At 36.9% G+C, this 16,925-nt stretch overlaps 1 protein-coding gene across 1 annotated transcript in view; it reads right to left on the reverse strand.

The window, feature by feature from the left end:
• Positions 1-16,925, reverse strand: part of LOC133984988 (ephrin type-B receptor 1-like) — a 62,958-nt gene that overhangs the window by 18,379 nt on the left and 27,654 nt on the right. Inside the window, exons 11-14 of the mRNA XM_062424521.1 lie at positions 7,657-7,822; positions 7,157-7,262; positions 5,767-5,828; positions 5,483-5,680 (exon numbers count right to left, since the gene is read on the reverse strand). Of these exons, the coding sequence (XP_062280505.1) occupies positions 5,483-5,680; positions 5,767-5,828; positions 7,157-7,262; positions 7,657-7,822 (532 nt within the window). The remainder of the gene's footprint in view (positions 1-5,482; positions 5,681-5,766; positions 5,829-7,156; positions 7,263-7,656; positions 7,823-16,925) is intronic.

Raw genomic sequence — 16,925 nt, forward strand, 5'->3', positions numbered from 1 at the left:
GAGCAGACTGAGGTTGAGGGCTTTGCTCAAGGGCACACTGACGGTATTTTTTGCAGACTGAAAAAAAAAAACAATAAAAATTAAATCCCCTCAATAACTCCTCTTAGGGTTTGGGGAAGGTTGTATAACAGAAGTGTCAAACAAGATAAAAGGGACAGTGCCATTATTATTGCTCAGGTACTCTGCACATTGCTCCTAAACTTTTGTCTTGTGGTTTCAACAAAAGGTAGCCTGGGGATCTTGTGGATAAAGAGTCTAAAGTTCACCTTGTAGCTTCAATCCCTGCTCACATTTTCATTTCTCGTATAATTAAAGCATGCTCTATTCCTGCTATTATCATTTTTATAGAGGTGCATGTGGTCACAGTGGAATGCAAACTTATTATGTTGCTAAGTAAGCTATTTAGCATTAGGTCATTGACTTGAAGGTTAATGAACTAATGCTAAGTTAGTGCTTAATTAAATTATGATTTTAAAAAAGTGTAATTAATTATTGTACAAATTATTAGTGAATTGAGAGTTATGGATTTATAAACCTCTAACAAGCAGTGGCAACTTGATAAATTTGCAGATTTGTTTAAATTCATAAAGTTTTATTTTAAATTAAGTTTTCAATTGATGAAATGGTGCACCCATAAAAAAAAGTCTCGGATTTGAGTTTGTTTGGGTTTTTTAAATTTGCATATGATATAGCTTTACTGGGGAGTTTCAATGAGCTGATACATCCTTTCTCTGGCAGCGGAGAGGGCTAAACTACTATCAATCATGGACAGTCCCTCCCATCCACTGTACATCATAGCAGAAAAGTACTTTTAGTAACAGATTCCTCCAACTACGATGCTTTACAGACCAGTTCAGGCGGTCTTTCCTGCCAGCTGCCATTAGATTATATAATGAATGCTGCTGAATGTATTCAAAATAGATTGTTCTGTTTCTTTTTTTAGTACTGAAACCTAGTTTATTTATTGCTGACTATTGAAATGCCTGGTAATATTTTTTTTTACTGTTGTCTATTTATTGACTGCACTATTATGTGTTTGTTCTGTATAGCCTGTATATTAGCCTTGTCTCTATTGTGATGCTATAATACCTTAATTTCCCTTCAGTACTAATCTAGAATAAATATACTGTCAGACAATAGGGAATAGTATGGTTTTACCTTCCTTGAGGGTAAGGGTAAACAATTATAGTAGCTATAATATCATTTATTTAATAATGTCTTAATTATTTATTATTTCCATTTAGCAGTTTCATATTAAAGAATATAAAGAACTATTAAAGAACTAAAGTACGTTCATACAGGACAATGATAATTAATTTTCTGCCTAACAATGTTGTAGTTTACTTTGCAGTTTATCTTCTTTAAAAAAAAAAAAAAAAAAAACATTTTAAGTTACAGTATCCTGCTGTGTTTCTCCATTGTTCAGTTTTTGCAGTTTTGATGATTAAAACAGTGAATTTCTACCTGCTCATTCAGTCCGGCACAGCGATTCATGAGATACAGATACTTTTACGTGCTTGGTTAATGAGTGCATGGGACATTTTGTGGATGTAAACAAACAAACAAACAAACAAAAAAACAAACAAACAAACAAGAAAGTCAGCTAAATGCTCCAGGAGTGTATCTTGTTAATGTGAGTTATGTTACTGTTTCATTATTCTCTGCTAGATTTATGATGATGATATGCATAAGTCCAATGGACACTGAACCTGGACGTTACAATTAGGGCTGCAACTAATGAATATCATCATTACAGCCATCAATATTGACTAATCTGTTGATTATTTTCTCATTCATTGATTGTTGTTTGGTCCATGAAATGTTAGAAAATGGTGAAAAATGTCAATCACAAAACTCAAATGTGTTGGTCTACAACCCAAAGAGTTTAGTGTCATATAAGACAAAAGAAACCAGAAAATATCCACATGGGAGAAGTTGGAAACACATTTTTTTTCTTAAAAATGACTCAAAATGATTGTTTAGCAAAATAGTCGATTAATTGATTAGTCACCAACTAATCACTGCAGCCCTAGTTACATCAAAGTTAAGTTAAGTTTTTTTTTTGACAATGTCTTCAACCTGTTAAAATGTATAGCAATTTTGTCTCATGCTGTTGAGACACATATGTCTTTTGTCAAAATAAATGCAGTCATATGCTGCTCAGGGACATGAAAATTGAATATCACTTCAAAATATAAGTCCTCATCGCAGAGATAAGGATCGGTGTGTGAATAATGGATGAGTGATGGGAATTGGATGACAGGCTGTGTCGTCCTGTCTCACTGTGATCTCTGCTCCACATCTCACTGCTCATTAAAAACCATCTACTGTCACTGCTGTAAATCAGCACAGGGAGAGATGGATGGAGGGCAGAATGGGAAGAGGGAAAATGGGGGAAGGAAGGAGGGATGGGGGGGCGGACATAGATGTGAAAGAGTGAGGGAAAGAAATGAGTCAGTACTGATAATAAGGGGGAAGGGGGAAGTATGGATGGATGGACAGAGAGGAATGAAAATAGTAATTTTCTGGCAGAGAGGCGAGATCAGATGACATGTCACTTCCTCTTCTAAAGTAGACGAGGTCAAGAAGTATGGAGCATTAGAAAAAAATATTTACTGTAACAAGTTTGTTTTTTTCTCTAAAATGTATTTAATCTGTGTTTTAACAATTCTTTGGTAAATTCAAATGTTTCAGAAATTGTTTTGAGTCAAAATCTGCTTTTTATGAAGGACGTTTCTTACAATGTGAATGATAGTAATAAGGCTAGAGGAAAAGAGAAGGGTGTTATCACAGTGGGAGTAGAAGAGAGAGTGAGGTGAGATATTTTTATTATCTCCTTGGGGTGCTTTCTTCTTTTATCTTCCCTCCGCAATCTGTTGTTCTGCTTTTTCCCCCCTTGGTTCTTTGTTTTAGCATTTCTCTATATGCAAACAAACTCCACAATTCCAGAGGGGTTGAATCACAGGGAGAGATGAAGATAGGGGGAAGAATCAAAGAAAGACAAAAAGAAAAGAAGGAGGGGAGTCAAAGAGAGGGAAAAGAGAGAAAGAGATAGGGAGAGAGCAAGCTGTGGATAGATTTTTATACTATCGCAGCAGAATGGTGGAGATTCAACCGTTTAAGGGCTCAAAGTTCGGCCACATCTCATATAGCCCAGGCTCATATTTTCCCCTCCCTCCCCATCGTTTTCATCCCTCCTCTGTCACCTCTGGCGGAGGTGAGAAACCTTCCCCTGAGAGAAATAAAGCGCGAAACGGAGGGATTATGGAAAGCCTCTCAGAGTGGCTCAACAGACCAAAAGCCCAAAGCACATACTCTCAGTGGTGAAGGTTTGAATCTGGTTCATGACCTTTATCACCCACAGCTCCATGGCCATTTGGGTTTGATTGGTTTTGGTCCAAAAAAGGAAAGAAAAACAAACAAAAAAAACCTTATGATCTATCATATGGATAACATTTGAAATTAAAACATTCCTCCATTGGTTAAAAGGTAGAAGCAAGCAGGTAGCTCTGGGTCTAAAAAGTGAAGCCAATGCAGAGGTGCCTTAAACTTGCATTGTCTCCAATGGCCATCAGGGGGCAACTCCATTAGTTCTAAGAAGAAATCTGATTGTAAAGAAGTCTATGAGAAAAATAACCCTACTTCTCACTTGATTTATTACCTCCGTAAACACTTTCCTAGTGAGTTTATGTTCTCAATCACTGTTTTCAAGTCATTGCTTTAGGGAGTGATCACTTTGCTTTCGTCAAGGCGCTACCACAGCGACATTGGTTAGCATAACCATGGCGTAACCCCAGATTCACAGAGTATATGCATAACTTTAGTATTGCTACTACTTTTCAGTTCATGAAAGTTAGTCGGTTGTACTAAAAGACATTCAAAGCTGTATATGAGTTGTATGTTGAATTTTTTCCAGTATTTTTGTTTTTTATGGTTTTAAGTCTGCATTAGCATTATCACAGTTAACCATAGATTGTAAATGAACTGTTCTAAACAAGCTAGCAACTAGCATAACGGTCAGCTTCAACCTTTTGTCTATACTGTCACCTCTCATCACTTCAGGCTCAAAAAATCCAAGACAGTGACAGTCAAAATGGCAAACTCAATGTTTCAAAACAGGAGTCCACAAACCAATGGGTGATGTCATGTTGGCTATGTCCATTATTTTTTTTACAGCGCATGGGTAGAAGACAAATATCACAAATTAATAATTAAAACATAAAATCTTTACAAAATTATGAATTATTGCTGATAAGAAAACAAAGTAAGCATGTTAGATTAAAAGACACGTTCTCGATACAGTTCCCAGAAAATGTACTTTATACTACACTGACATTTATCTGTATTGTGATATACAGTTTTATTTATGCTGTTTATAAGGTTTGATTTCCTGTTGACCCCAAACACCCTCAGTCAATTGGATAGGCTTACAGGCTCCCCTTAACTGAGCACTTGTGGTGGGTTTATGCAGCACCATGTCACCATGGCATTCAGGGGACTACTGAGACATGCGCAAATACCTTTAGGGGACATCCAGGGGCCCTATTCTGTTTGTTGGCATGCTTTGAATATTTTAAGTCTTTTATGTACTGTGTTTTATGTATTTTTAATCAAACTCAGTTTTACTGGGGAAGTATGTTTGGGCCAGTTTCCACTGGCTCGCTGTGTACAGGAGATAACAGAAGACATTTCATGTATTAATATGTTCAAGACTGCGTGTGTTCCCTGTTTCACCTGGGTGGGCCCCCCTTGGGGAAGATAAAGTTAAATGTCAGCATTCAGAGATCAGTGGTTAAAAAAAGGCATTTGATCTTTGCAACTGAAAATAATTTTTTGTTTAGATTTTTCCCATTTTTCCATCTGACAGCTGAGATGCAAAAACTCTGCCCCCCCAAAATATCAGAGGACGCTCTGGGACTCCGTTTCACATCCAACTTTCTCCATTTGCCAAACATCACACAGCATTTTTACAGTGAAAGCTGAGATAGCCAAAGAGAATGCATGAAGACAGTTTTAATTTATTCCTGTGAAAGTTTTCGACATGAATAAAACATCTCTCCTGACTTCAAAGCAAAAAAATAAAGCAAAATAATAAATTGCTGTAGCATGTTTCCAGATCTTTCTCATTGACACAAAAGTCTGGCACAGTTGAAGAAATTGATTAATTTACTGTAGAGTATCTGCTGTTTCAAGTGACAGTTGGTCTCATTAAAGGAACTAATGTTTACGTTTTCAACTTTCCTGTTTGAAAGCAACGTGAAGGAGATATGAGTTAGGACTGTGAATTTTGTCAGGTATTTTTCATCTTACTCTTCAACCAAAGCACTTTTTAAAATACAACAAAAGCAAAGTAATATTTGACATATTAAAAACAATCATGGACTTTAATTTAGGTGTTCACTGAATTTCATCCCCTTATAGAAACAACAAGACAGAGAGGAGACCAAATGGTCAAAGACACTAAGTCTATGGAAATGTCTACCTGATCCGATGACTTCCTCTATTTTCACACAAGAGGGGTCGATTTCCTTGGCAAACTCCCGCACAGCCTCATTGGGGTCCTCGTAGGTGAAGGGGTCGATGTAGATCTTGACCCCCGGGGAATTGTGACCCTCGGACAGGGTGGGAAAGGTCACGGTTGGGGTGGAACCACTAAACATGTCAGGCCTCAGAGTCACCTCTGAGGAGCAAGGGAGAAAGTGCAAATATAAACACCTCAATTTAACAGATGAATGAGTGCAGTGGAAGTGTCAGTAGTGGTCGTACCTCCGCCTGCGTTGTACTGCTGCAGCTTGTCACCGTACACACTCTCCTTCAACTGCCTTCTCCTGCAGGCAAAAAGTAGCAATAGCAGACAGAAATTTTTACACAAAAGTTTGAAATGTTGCAAAGATAAAATACTAATTAGTTGTCTTCTCTTCAGCTGGGTTGAGGTTAAATAAATAGTCTGTCTGGATGTCAAAAAAATGTCTGCCAGAAGAAAGGAAAACGTCTTTAAGGAATTCATTAGTATTGGGTGACTTGTTACTGTTCTGTGTTGTCAGCTCTTGTTTCATGCTTTCATCTGAGGATTGAACCAAAGAAATACAGTCTGTAACATTTAAATATGTCAACTGATCTTCACATTAGATACCTTATACTGCATACAGCAAAGACAGCTTGTCACTTGGTATTTCTGGGAGGTCATAAGGTCACGAAAACTTTTGATGTTTTAGAGAGTTCAAATCTACTTTAAAAGTGTTGTGGAAGCAAACTGATTTTTTTGCAGTATTTGTGCCAGAGATACATCATCATTATTTCAAAAGTTTTAGTTATTAGAATTTTGTTCATTGACAAAATGCAGTAAATTGTCACATCAGACGAATACTTTTTCACAAAACCAACATTTTGTCAGTGATCCGTACAGATATTGTAGTGTAATATATTGTAACTACATTATACAATGTGTAAACATTCAGTGTCATGCTGCATATGAGTGCAAAAAAGTAATAACCTAATAACCAAGGTGTATTCATTTTTATTTCCCCCCAGTTTTCTGCAAAAACACCCAGATAAATCTGATTTACACAAGGATTTAATGTTCATTATGCATGATTTTGTTGACTGTAAATGTCAGTAAACAAAGTACACTTGCCTTAAGCACAGCCTGGAGAATTTTTCATGTAGTAAAAATGAAAAAGAAATATCGGAGAAAAATGCAAATAAATGTCTTTATAAGTCCCTCAAAAGAGTATAAATAACCTTGGAAAGAGCAGTTTGTAAAAAAAAAACAAAAGTAAAAGTCAAGCTTTCAATTTTCAATTAATTCTCAAAGTTTTCTTTGGCAGATGGAGTTTGCTCAGTTGTCATCACATGACCTAAAAACATAACTTCTCATGGCAACTGAGCAAACTCCTTGAATTTATTAGATTTTCAACAGTATTTTCCTATTATTGTTTCAAATTTTACAAAATCAAATATATACAGATACATTACCAGATTTCATAAGAAGAAAAAACAGAGATCCTTATTCTCTACCAATGAGTCAGTACAGCTTCATTAATTAGATCAAGATACTGTAGCTTTGATTGGAAATTCAATGTATGCAATGTATCCAACAGAATACCATCATCCACTTACAGTAGGACATGTAATAGTGTGTTTATTGGTGCATTACCTGGTACAGATGATGGCGATAGCTACCAACGAGACAATACACACTCCTCCTACTAAAGAGCCTGCAATCAGGGAAAGCTGCTGCCCCAGCTCTGACTTATACTCATCTGCAGACACAGACAAACACACACACACACACACACACACATTGAAAAGAGGGGTATTGTTTTCATATTTTTTGAAACTCTGTCATAACGGAGCATGTCTAGAGGGGTGAATATATACCTGACAGTTGCTTTCACTCTAACAAACATCGACTATCATTTACAAGGCTCATTCTACATGACTGCAGGCACACACAAATTCATAAACACACACACACACACACACACACACACACACACACACACACACACACACAAACACAAAGTAATTACTCTGCAGCCAGATTTTCACTCTTGCTCAACCTCTCAGATTCGAGTCCTGCACTCTCATTCCTCCCCCCCCCCCCCGCACATACACACACCTCCACATACTCTAGTCAAGCACCCACACACTTACCATCGGTGAGTGTTTGGAAGAGCATCTCCTTGCTGTAGGCTCCATAGCCGGCCACAGTGCGGGCCCTCACCTGGACCACATAGCCAGTCCCCGGCCTCAGCCCCTCCAGGACCACACTGGGCGTCTCGCTCTGGACCATTGAACTGTTCAGCATTGATGACTGAAACTGAGGTGATGGTACAGACAGAGATACATATGTTTCACAGCCATCAAAGACAAGCCACCACACATCAGTCACAGACAGATAGATAGAGACTAGATTTAGTGCCCACTTTTGGCCAAGTACTAAGACAAGATTAATTCCACACTCCAACCCAAACTGAGACATTCATTTTCAAGCTGTGACACCACTGGCAGCCTGGCAGGGACTGTATAACAGCAACATCTTCTCAGTGTCTCATTTTTGGCCTCTTTCCACTTTAAACTGTAAAAATGTGTTAATGTAAAATTCTCTTTCCCAAAATGTTCTCTCGGTTACTCTAAATAATCCACAGACCTCACTATTAACAGTTTTTTCCTGAAAACACTTTTGAACTGGGACGTTGTTACTGCAAAGACACCCTTCAGTGTTTATAGCAGCACAAGCTGATCTGGCCATCTACATCCACTAAATAAGGGTGTGAGAGTGTTTAAGAAGGAGCACAACTCAGAAAAACAAGCAACTTTTTTTTTTTCTCTTTTTTTTTTTTGGATGAACTGACCCTTAAGGTGAAACTTTGATTTATTACAGCAAGGTTATATTTTCGTAGCTGTGGCCAACAGTTCTATGGATTATGGTAACCGTGTAACGTTTTACTTTAAGTACCCCTATTTAGTATTCAGAAACAGTATAGCATTTAATACATGGTTTATTACACACTATAATGCAGTTGTTAGCTGATATACGTTTTTATTAATGTAAGTAGTACTCCTCCTGTGTGCATAAGTAGAGGCTCAAGTAAAAACAGATAATAAATGACAATATAGTAAAAAGAAACAGTTACAATAATATAAAATATGTCTTTTATAAGTTTTACATAGGGTGACTTTAAGAGGACAAAACATGCCTTTTGTAATTTCCTGTTATACTGTTATGATGCCAGATGTTAAGTATGTTAAAACTTTTACAACATGAGGAGAACGTATGTGCAATTTCTACATGCACATGAATCACCCAGGGCTTCAGCCTGCTCTGAACACTTTGTTTACGATGTTAACTCTATTTCCTCCTTGTGATGACATCGGATTGTTCGTGCATGCAAACAAACAGTTGTCCCTTCCCCTTGGGTTGTTTGCATTCTCCACTTGTATTTTTCGGTTCAGGTTTGGGCTTGAACGTGTACAGATGTATTTGAGAAGTTTCCATTTTGAATAAAGAACGAGAAAAAAGAAGCAAGATGGTGATACTATTGCTTGTTTACATAGATGCTGGAAGAAGAAGCTGACTAATTTGAACAGAGTGTCTTTATCATGAGGCCTTAAGGAGATAGGTGCAAAAATGGCCTGTTTTAGAATCTGAACTGAGCGTCCAAGGGCCAGGATATGATAAATAAAGAGTTTGAACAGTAAAAGATATTCCAGTAGAGCACCAGGATATAAATGTAGACCTGGAAGTGAATGATATGTCTTTAAATTAAAGAGTTAATCATTGTAATCGTATTTGTACAAGAAATGTTTGAGGTTCAGGCACATGGCAACCTGTGACCCTAGCAACAATATAGTAAAAAAACTTATAAAACAACTTTCTGTCTTTGCTCTACTTTTTATCTTTATTGCTTTTTTTCCTAATTTCCAGCCCTGAAGCCTTCTTTTCACCTCTTATTTTTCTGTCTGTACTCTTCTCCAACCTTAAATTCCCCTCCATCCTACTCCTCCTACTAAGACTCCTCTCATATACCCTCCAGTCATCATTCATTTTGTCCACCACTACCTTTTTCATATTTCTTCTCCTTTAATATTTTGTGTCCTTTCACCTCTGAATGTTCTTTTTTCTACTCTCTTCTTCTCTTTAACCCATCTATTCCTATACCCTTCACACAACTACGTGATAATGCAGTTAATTACTAAAGCCCACAGAGACATATGTGTTTGGTCTTCTCTCCTCCCAGTCTTTCTCTCGAGGTGAATTAGGCATCAGACCTATCAGCCCTATCTTAAAAACCCAAGGCTACCACCTTTTACCTCTATCTCTCCATGCCCTTCTTCTATGCTTCCTCTCCCCCGTTTCTCCCAGATAAAAAGGTTTTTTTACAGCTGCTAAATCGAAACAGTCCAGAGAGAGTGATAGATACGGTGTGATGATGGCATGCAAGCAGGGGGGAGGGAATCATGCCGTGAGGATGAAGGAGGTGGAGGGGTCAGCGGCAGAGCGTAGAGCAAAGGGAGAGAGATGATGATGGTGATGAGAAGCAGGAGGGAAAAGAAAGCGCAGAACAAAATGAGGGTTGGGAGTGTGGAATGAAAGAGCGGAGGTTATCAAAAGAGGACATGGAAGTGAATGAAAAGAGGTTAAAGATTATTCTGTTTTTTTTTTTTTACTGTTTCCACTGTTATTCTTAACAGATACCCATTTTCCTCTTTGAATGTCTTCCATAAGTGAACTATAAAGCTGCAATGATTTGTCGCTTTGTTGATCAATAATTCATTGTTTGTGTCTTCTTTTTTTTAATACAAAAAATGCTCAAATTGTCTTGTTCTAGCTTTTTATTATTATTATTTTCTGGTTTCTTTAGTCCTTCATGACTGTAAACTGTATCTCTGGGTTGTGGATGAATGAACTGGACAAACCAAGACACTTTCAGTTGTACCTCAGGCTTTGAGATAAGTGATTTTCATCATTTTCTGGCATTTTTCACAATTTTCTGACATTTCATTGACTAAACGTCTAAACCATTAATCAAGAAAATAATCAACAGATTAATCGATAATGAAAATAATCAGTAGTTACAGCCTTAACAAACTATTTTTGTTGCTGCTTGTGGCTATATTTATGACGCCTGAAAATGTCATATGTCTTGTAATTCCTGTGTCCCTACATTAGCTTCATATTTAGCATAATTGAGTGCTCTGTTGTTATACTGTTGTATAACTAAAGACAAGCTCCCCTAATCCCACTGTGATAATGAGGACACGATACATGAAAAACTACAGAGTCTGAAATGTGAAAAGCTGGGAGAGAATAAGAGTTATATTTGGAAGTGGCCACAGAAATTGGGGTATAGTGTCGGGGTGGGGTTTGGATTATTTGGAGGTGTGTGTGTGTGTGTGCATGTGTGTGTTGGGGGGGCTCTATGCTTGCCACAGTCAAGAGGTTAGGGGGCAGCCCATCTGGGAAGGTCTGGTAGCCAGAGATAAGTAAAGAAGAAAAATCCTGCCTCCCTGTGCCATATCAAATTTACTACATTAAAAACCTCATTATCTATAGGTTGGGGGCGAGGGAGGAGGTGGTGAGGGAAGAGAGGATGAAGGAAAGGAAGGAGGAAAGATGACAAAGTACAAAAAAGTACAGCTGTCTGGTAAGAATAACCTGTCCTGTCTCTCTCCAGGCTTATGAAACTGCACCCTGAGGGCTTCTTCACTTGAATATATGAGCTATAATTAGTCATTTTCTGTGGTTTGCTTGTCTACGATATAAAATACACCCCCCCCCCCCAAAAAAGTATGTATATCAAGGAGGAAAAATGAAAAGAAGCAACAATGAAAGAGCTAAATGTCAGCTTTTCATTCTGGGTCGTAATTGGCTCCTGTGTTAAGTAATGTTAAAGCAAAGGCGGCAGCAAATAAGGCAGACTTTAAATCGCTGCCCTGATTTTGACTAAGTAAAGGTTTTTATCTGTGACTGTCAGACTGCAGCTACAGTACATCTTTCAGTGAGTTCAGCTCCTCTCACCCTGTCCTCAAATCACTGTAATTGCTCTCCAAGATACAGAATCTCAACTCTTTTTTGCTCATATTCTTCATCTTTCCCTAAAATGCTGCTCTTACTGTCGTTGATCATTGAAGTCCTCATACCACACTTACAAAATGGATTATTTTCCAGTGCCTCTTAAAATGACACATGAAAAACATATCAGCATTTTCTAAACTGGTATGTGACAGTTGTTTTTGATGATTAAAACATCAGACGTGTACCAACTGGTAGCAGTATAACACTGCAATACATTTATATACTACTGATTTGCATTAGCAAATACATTTACAGAGAGAGACACTACTGCCCACATGTTTTTTTAATACATATTTTTAATGGGCATATCTGTAAAGACATTTTATCTCCACATTTGGTGTTTTTTTACTGTTCTCTTGTGCCTTTGATTGATTGATTTCTGCAGTTTTTTTTCCCTTTGTGACATTTGGGGAAACTTTGAACTTACTGCTGTATTGTAAATTGTATTTCTAGTTTATTACTTATACTGTATTTGTTAACTTTCTAATTTACATTTAAAAAGCTTTCTGCCCGTTTAATTGGCATTTTAATGTGTTTATGTTGTTTATCTTTTTTTGGTGTTTTTAATGCATTGTGTAAAGCACTTTGAATTGCTCTTGTGTATGAAATGTGCCGTTCAAATACATTTGCATTACCCTGAGCAAATGTTCGCTGACAACATATTTCATATGTTTATTCCAACAATGTCATTAGGCTCTGGATATCTATGAGTTCATATGGTTTAAGTGGCATTTCAAAATATGAGTAAGACAGAAAAGAGCATGTGAGTGTGATGAGTACACATTTGTGAGGCAACAAGAACAGGATTTTAAATAGTCTAATTAAAAGTTATATTTTACATCCTTAATGCATATACTAGCATAGATTAATTATTCAATATGTTACTTAATTGAGATAAAAGCTGAAAGTTATTTATTAAAAAAACATATATTGTGAGGTAAATTTAGTAGTAATAGTTTAAGGTCTCATGTAATGATGAATGGTAGTTAATATTGTATTTTTATGGTTTTATGGAATTATAGCCCACACTGTCACAAAGTTAAAGAGCAGCAATAATAACCATATCAATAAAAATGAAACACACAAACAGACTTTTACCCCTTGTGCAGTACAATACAATTACAACCATACAGTGTGTCATGCTGGAAAATTGGAATCCGTGAGCGATCCCTCTGGAGTTACGGACTTTAGGATTGAGTGTTTTCATCAAAGAGAATAGATAAGACAGTTGACAAGAGTCTGGAGTGTTTAAAGTTTGCAGTTCTGTTTGTAGTTCAGACTTTTTATGAGTTATGGAAGCACCAACTCACTGACAGTATGTATTAAGAAGAAAGAAAATGAGTGCGGCGACTTGCAGAAGCCCCCCCAAAAAAATGCCATAACTATTTTCTTCAGTTTTGTAAGCTGGATAAGAAAATGAAAGGGAATCAAATGTGGGCTGTGGATGAGGAGGCATGTTGTTCTTTGTGATGTACCTCACACAATCCCTTGTAGGTGCTCTGCTCTTTATTTATAATCTGTCTGCAGTGAAAATCTATCTGTTTTTCCAGCTGGTGGCTCCGCTTCAGAAAAGATGACGATATTCTTATGTTTAGCTTTGGGTGATATTGTGCTTTTAATTTAATTGTCAATGTGCCATTGACTGAATTATGAAACAGACAGAACCATTAAGTAGTCAAAATGCATCCTGTCTTTAAGTTTTCTTCATTCCAAGTGCTTCTCATAGGAAAACAAACAGGTCATGCACGTTTCAGACCTAAATCAGAGGCCCTCACTGGCGCCACGGGACCACCCTTTATTTTACGGTATGGTACTGCTCTAATGTGTCGCAAATTACCCTCTACCAAAGCCCAGTAAGGGTCTGACAGTGGGAAATAAAGATCCAATGTCCTAGGCAGCATCCATAGCTTAATGTTACTGGAATGGGATAGCAACATTGTATTAAATGATCTGATGTCTTAACTGGTATGGAAGTCAAGCATGGAGGAGACATGTATTATGCTATGTATGACCCACAAACTCTGGCTCCAACACATGTGTGAAGTAGCTACTCGATGTCATTTGAATTGAATTCATAGTATAGTATACTAGTATAGTATAGTTTTCTTCTAATGAGCAATGGATGACCCTGTAAGAAAGTGAAACTATGTTTAAAAAAAGGCCAAATGTATTTATCCTATGAGCTCTCAGTGTTTTGTCAGACTATTATAAAGGCTATGCCTGATATAATATGGAATTATATTTGTCTAATTACAGACTTTGTTGTCTAATTAAGCTATCATAGGTCCATGTTAGTAGCATTAAGTGGTGCCTAATTACAGTATAATTTGGTAGTAAGGGTAGAATAATATCTAACTGCTGCATATTTTGGATCTGATATGGCATTATTACTGATTTCTAATTAGGGTATGATCATGTAAAATAGTCTCTAATTGTGTATAAGGATCATTTTATTGGGTCTAATATAACATTATATGCAATTTAAAATTATAGTATATTTTAAGTGTATGGTGTGTAATAAGGATAAAACTGTGTTTGCTTCCTGTCTAATAAATAAGATATTATTTGAAGCTTTTGTCTAATTTGATACAAAGTATGGCTTATTATGTCCTATTAATGTTCTTAATGTATTCATTATTGTACAGTAAAAATGAAGTGCAACCAACATTCAGTATGCAGGCTAAGGTTTGATCATTTAACTTTGACAGCAAAGTGTTTGGTGCTTTACTCTCCAGGATCATACAGTACAGGTCAGGACCTTGACCACCACAGGGCAGCTGGAGGCTTGATTGCTTTAGTGAGTCAGGATCTCTAGAGCCTCACAGAGCAGAATGGTGAGAGCTTTGATTTCAACACTGGCGAGTACATAGGCGCCTTACTCCTTTTGTTTTTAAGTGTCTCAGCTGTGGAGATGTAAAGTTCCCCCACTGCTCTCCAGATGTTCACATGCACCACAGAAAGCAGAAGAGTAATGTATGTGCTGTACATCACATTCATGCTTTACTTTTTAGAGCTGAAACGATTAATGGATTAGTCGACAGCAAAAATACCAAAATGTTATGTGACTAGTTCATGCTTCTGCAGCAGAATATTTGGGGATTTTGGTTGAATAAGACAACACTTTTGAACATGTTTTTTATGTTTTTTTTCCTGAAAATAATCTGCAGACACATCTTTAACAAAGACAACTGTTTGTTGTAGGCAGCCCTAAGTGCTTTCATAAGAGTTGGTTCCTGGTGGTGGTTAAGTATTGTTCGACTTCCATCTTTCTGCAAATTTAACAAGGGCTTGAACACAGTCAACTTGAGGTATAGTGGACAGAGCTGCTCTACAAAATGGAAAGTCATTAACAAAGGTAGAAATATCTAATGGGTGAATGTGCATGTACCTCTTCCACCATGCTTCTGTCTCCAAGTCCAGCAGGTGGTGAGACTCTCTTCTATTTTTAGGACAGTTGCTCAGCATGGCCCTCGCCCAAATGGTTTGGTTGAGAGAGGATAATGGCATTTATCACCAAGCACTTTTTTACACATCAGGACATTGTCTGTTTGTAGGCAAAGGGAATTAGGCTACAAAGACTTTTTGTTCATCCTCCACTGCCAGGAAAATATCTCCAACATCCTGGTGTCAAAAATGTATGTTTTCCTGCAGATATGTTCTTATTCACAGGAGTCTGTGAACTGAACTGATTGCTCTTCATATATGAATATGTCTATGTAAAATGAGAGATTTGTGCTGATTTCATTACAATGAAGAGCAAAGTGAAAAAACTGCTTCAGAGCTGTGAAACAATGTCACAATGTCACTGGTAAAAAAGACCAATAAAGCAGCTCTAAATCTTTTTTTTGCATCTTATAACTGCAATATTTAATGATTGTCCATCATTATCTTTAAAACCTTCCTGAGTTGCTATTTTGTTAATTGATTAAAGTGAAGAGACCCATGAGACCTATTCTTACAGTGTCTCGTGTGAGCTGGTTGATTCAATTAGACTTCCCGAATTCAATTAGATTTTGTGTTCCACAGTTTAGAAAACTGTGGCACCTTAAAGTACTTAATCACTTGTACATACACAGCTTTGCGAGATTCAATGAATAAATAAACCCTTATTTTAAAATTTTAAATTGAGTTAATGTAGTCTTACAGTTTTACAAGAGCCCACTATAACCACTTGTTAATGAATGGATGCACATTTATTCTGCATGACTTCCATCAACAATTGATGTGTGCTGAAATAAAGAGAGGTTCTCCATCACTGTGAAACCCTGTCAGCAGGACTACAGGCCCCATGAAATATGCATTGTAGCTCTACGATCAATCCTGACTTATTAGGAAATAATATGGTTACAAAAGATGATGCATGAACTGAACTTTTTAATATCCACAGAGTGAGAGAGAAAATATATAAATGACAGTCATTACAAATCTAACAATTATGTTGACAGGTCTCTGCCCTCAGATGTCCTTAATTAATCATCACATCATGTCTATGAGCAGCATTCACCGCCCAACTGAACATTTTTTATTAACCAGTGTCACCCGTGTTAGGTGGCAGAATATAACAAAAACAAAACAATTATTGTACTGTCATTATATTTTGAGGTAAATCGCTAATGGGCATATTCAAAAGAACAAAAATACACATCACAAAAACAACAAATCAGCCATAATCACTGTTTTATGTGTGCATTTGACACGGTTGTCACAGTGGGCTTTGCTGTTTTTTAGCTTTCATGAGCAAAAAAAACTGAATTGTGCATATATTTTATATGCCTGTCATATTATGTCCATATTTTGTTTTAATTCCCTCATTATTTGGATAATGCGCATGAAAAAAATGCATTGACTAAATGAAAAGCAGTTGTTCGTCTTCATTCATCTATTGTTGTCTTGTTTTTTAGGTTCTTTTTTTTTTAGGTATATTTCTAGACAAAAATATCTCAGCAAACATAGGATGGATTGAACTTTGGGACGAACATTCATAGCCCCCAGGGGATGAATCCTAAAGAGTTTTAGGATCTTTTGACTTTTCCTGTAGCATCACCAGCAGGTTGACATTTGAGGTTCAGAGTGAAATTGCTCAAAAACTGTTGAGTGGTTTACGATGAATTTTAATGCTGACATTCACGGTCTTTGTAAACTTTCGTGATCCCCTGAATTTTCATCTCAGAGCTATTATGTGGTTAAAATTTCAAATTGTCCAACACTTTATCTATCTTACAGTTTTTTTAATTTATTATGAGCATTTTCACATAGCAGCTAGAATGTCTGTAGACTGTAGACTGTGTCTCAAATCACATACTTCACTCCGTACACTATGTACTTACTTGTGTATTTTGTGAGT

This window comes from Scomber scombrus, chromosome 8 (genome assembly GCF_963691925.1).
Source record: "Scomber scombrus chromosome 8, fScoSco1.1, whole genome shotgun sequence".
Taxonomy (NCBI): Eukaryota; Metazoa; Chordata; class Actinopteri; order Scombriformes; family Scombridae; genus Scomber; species Scomber scombrus.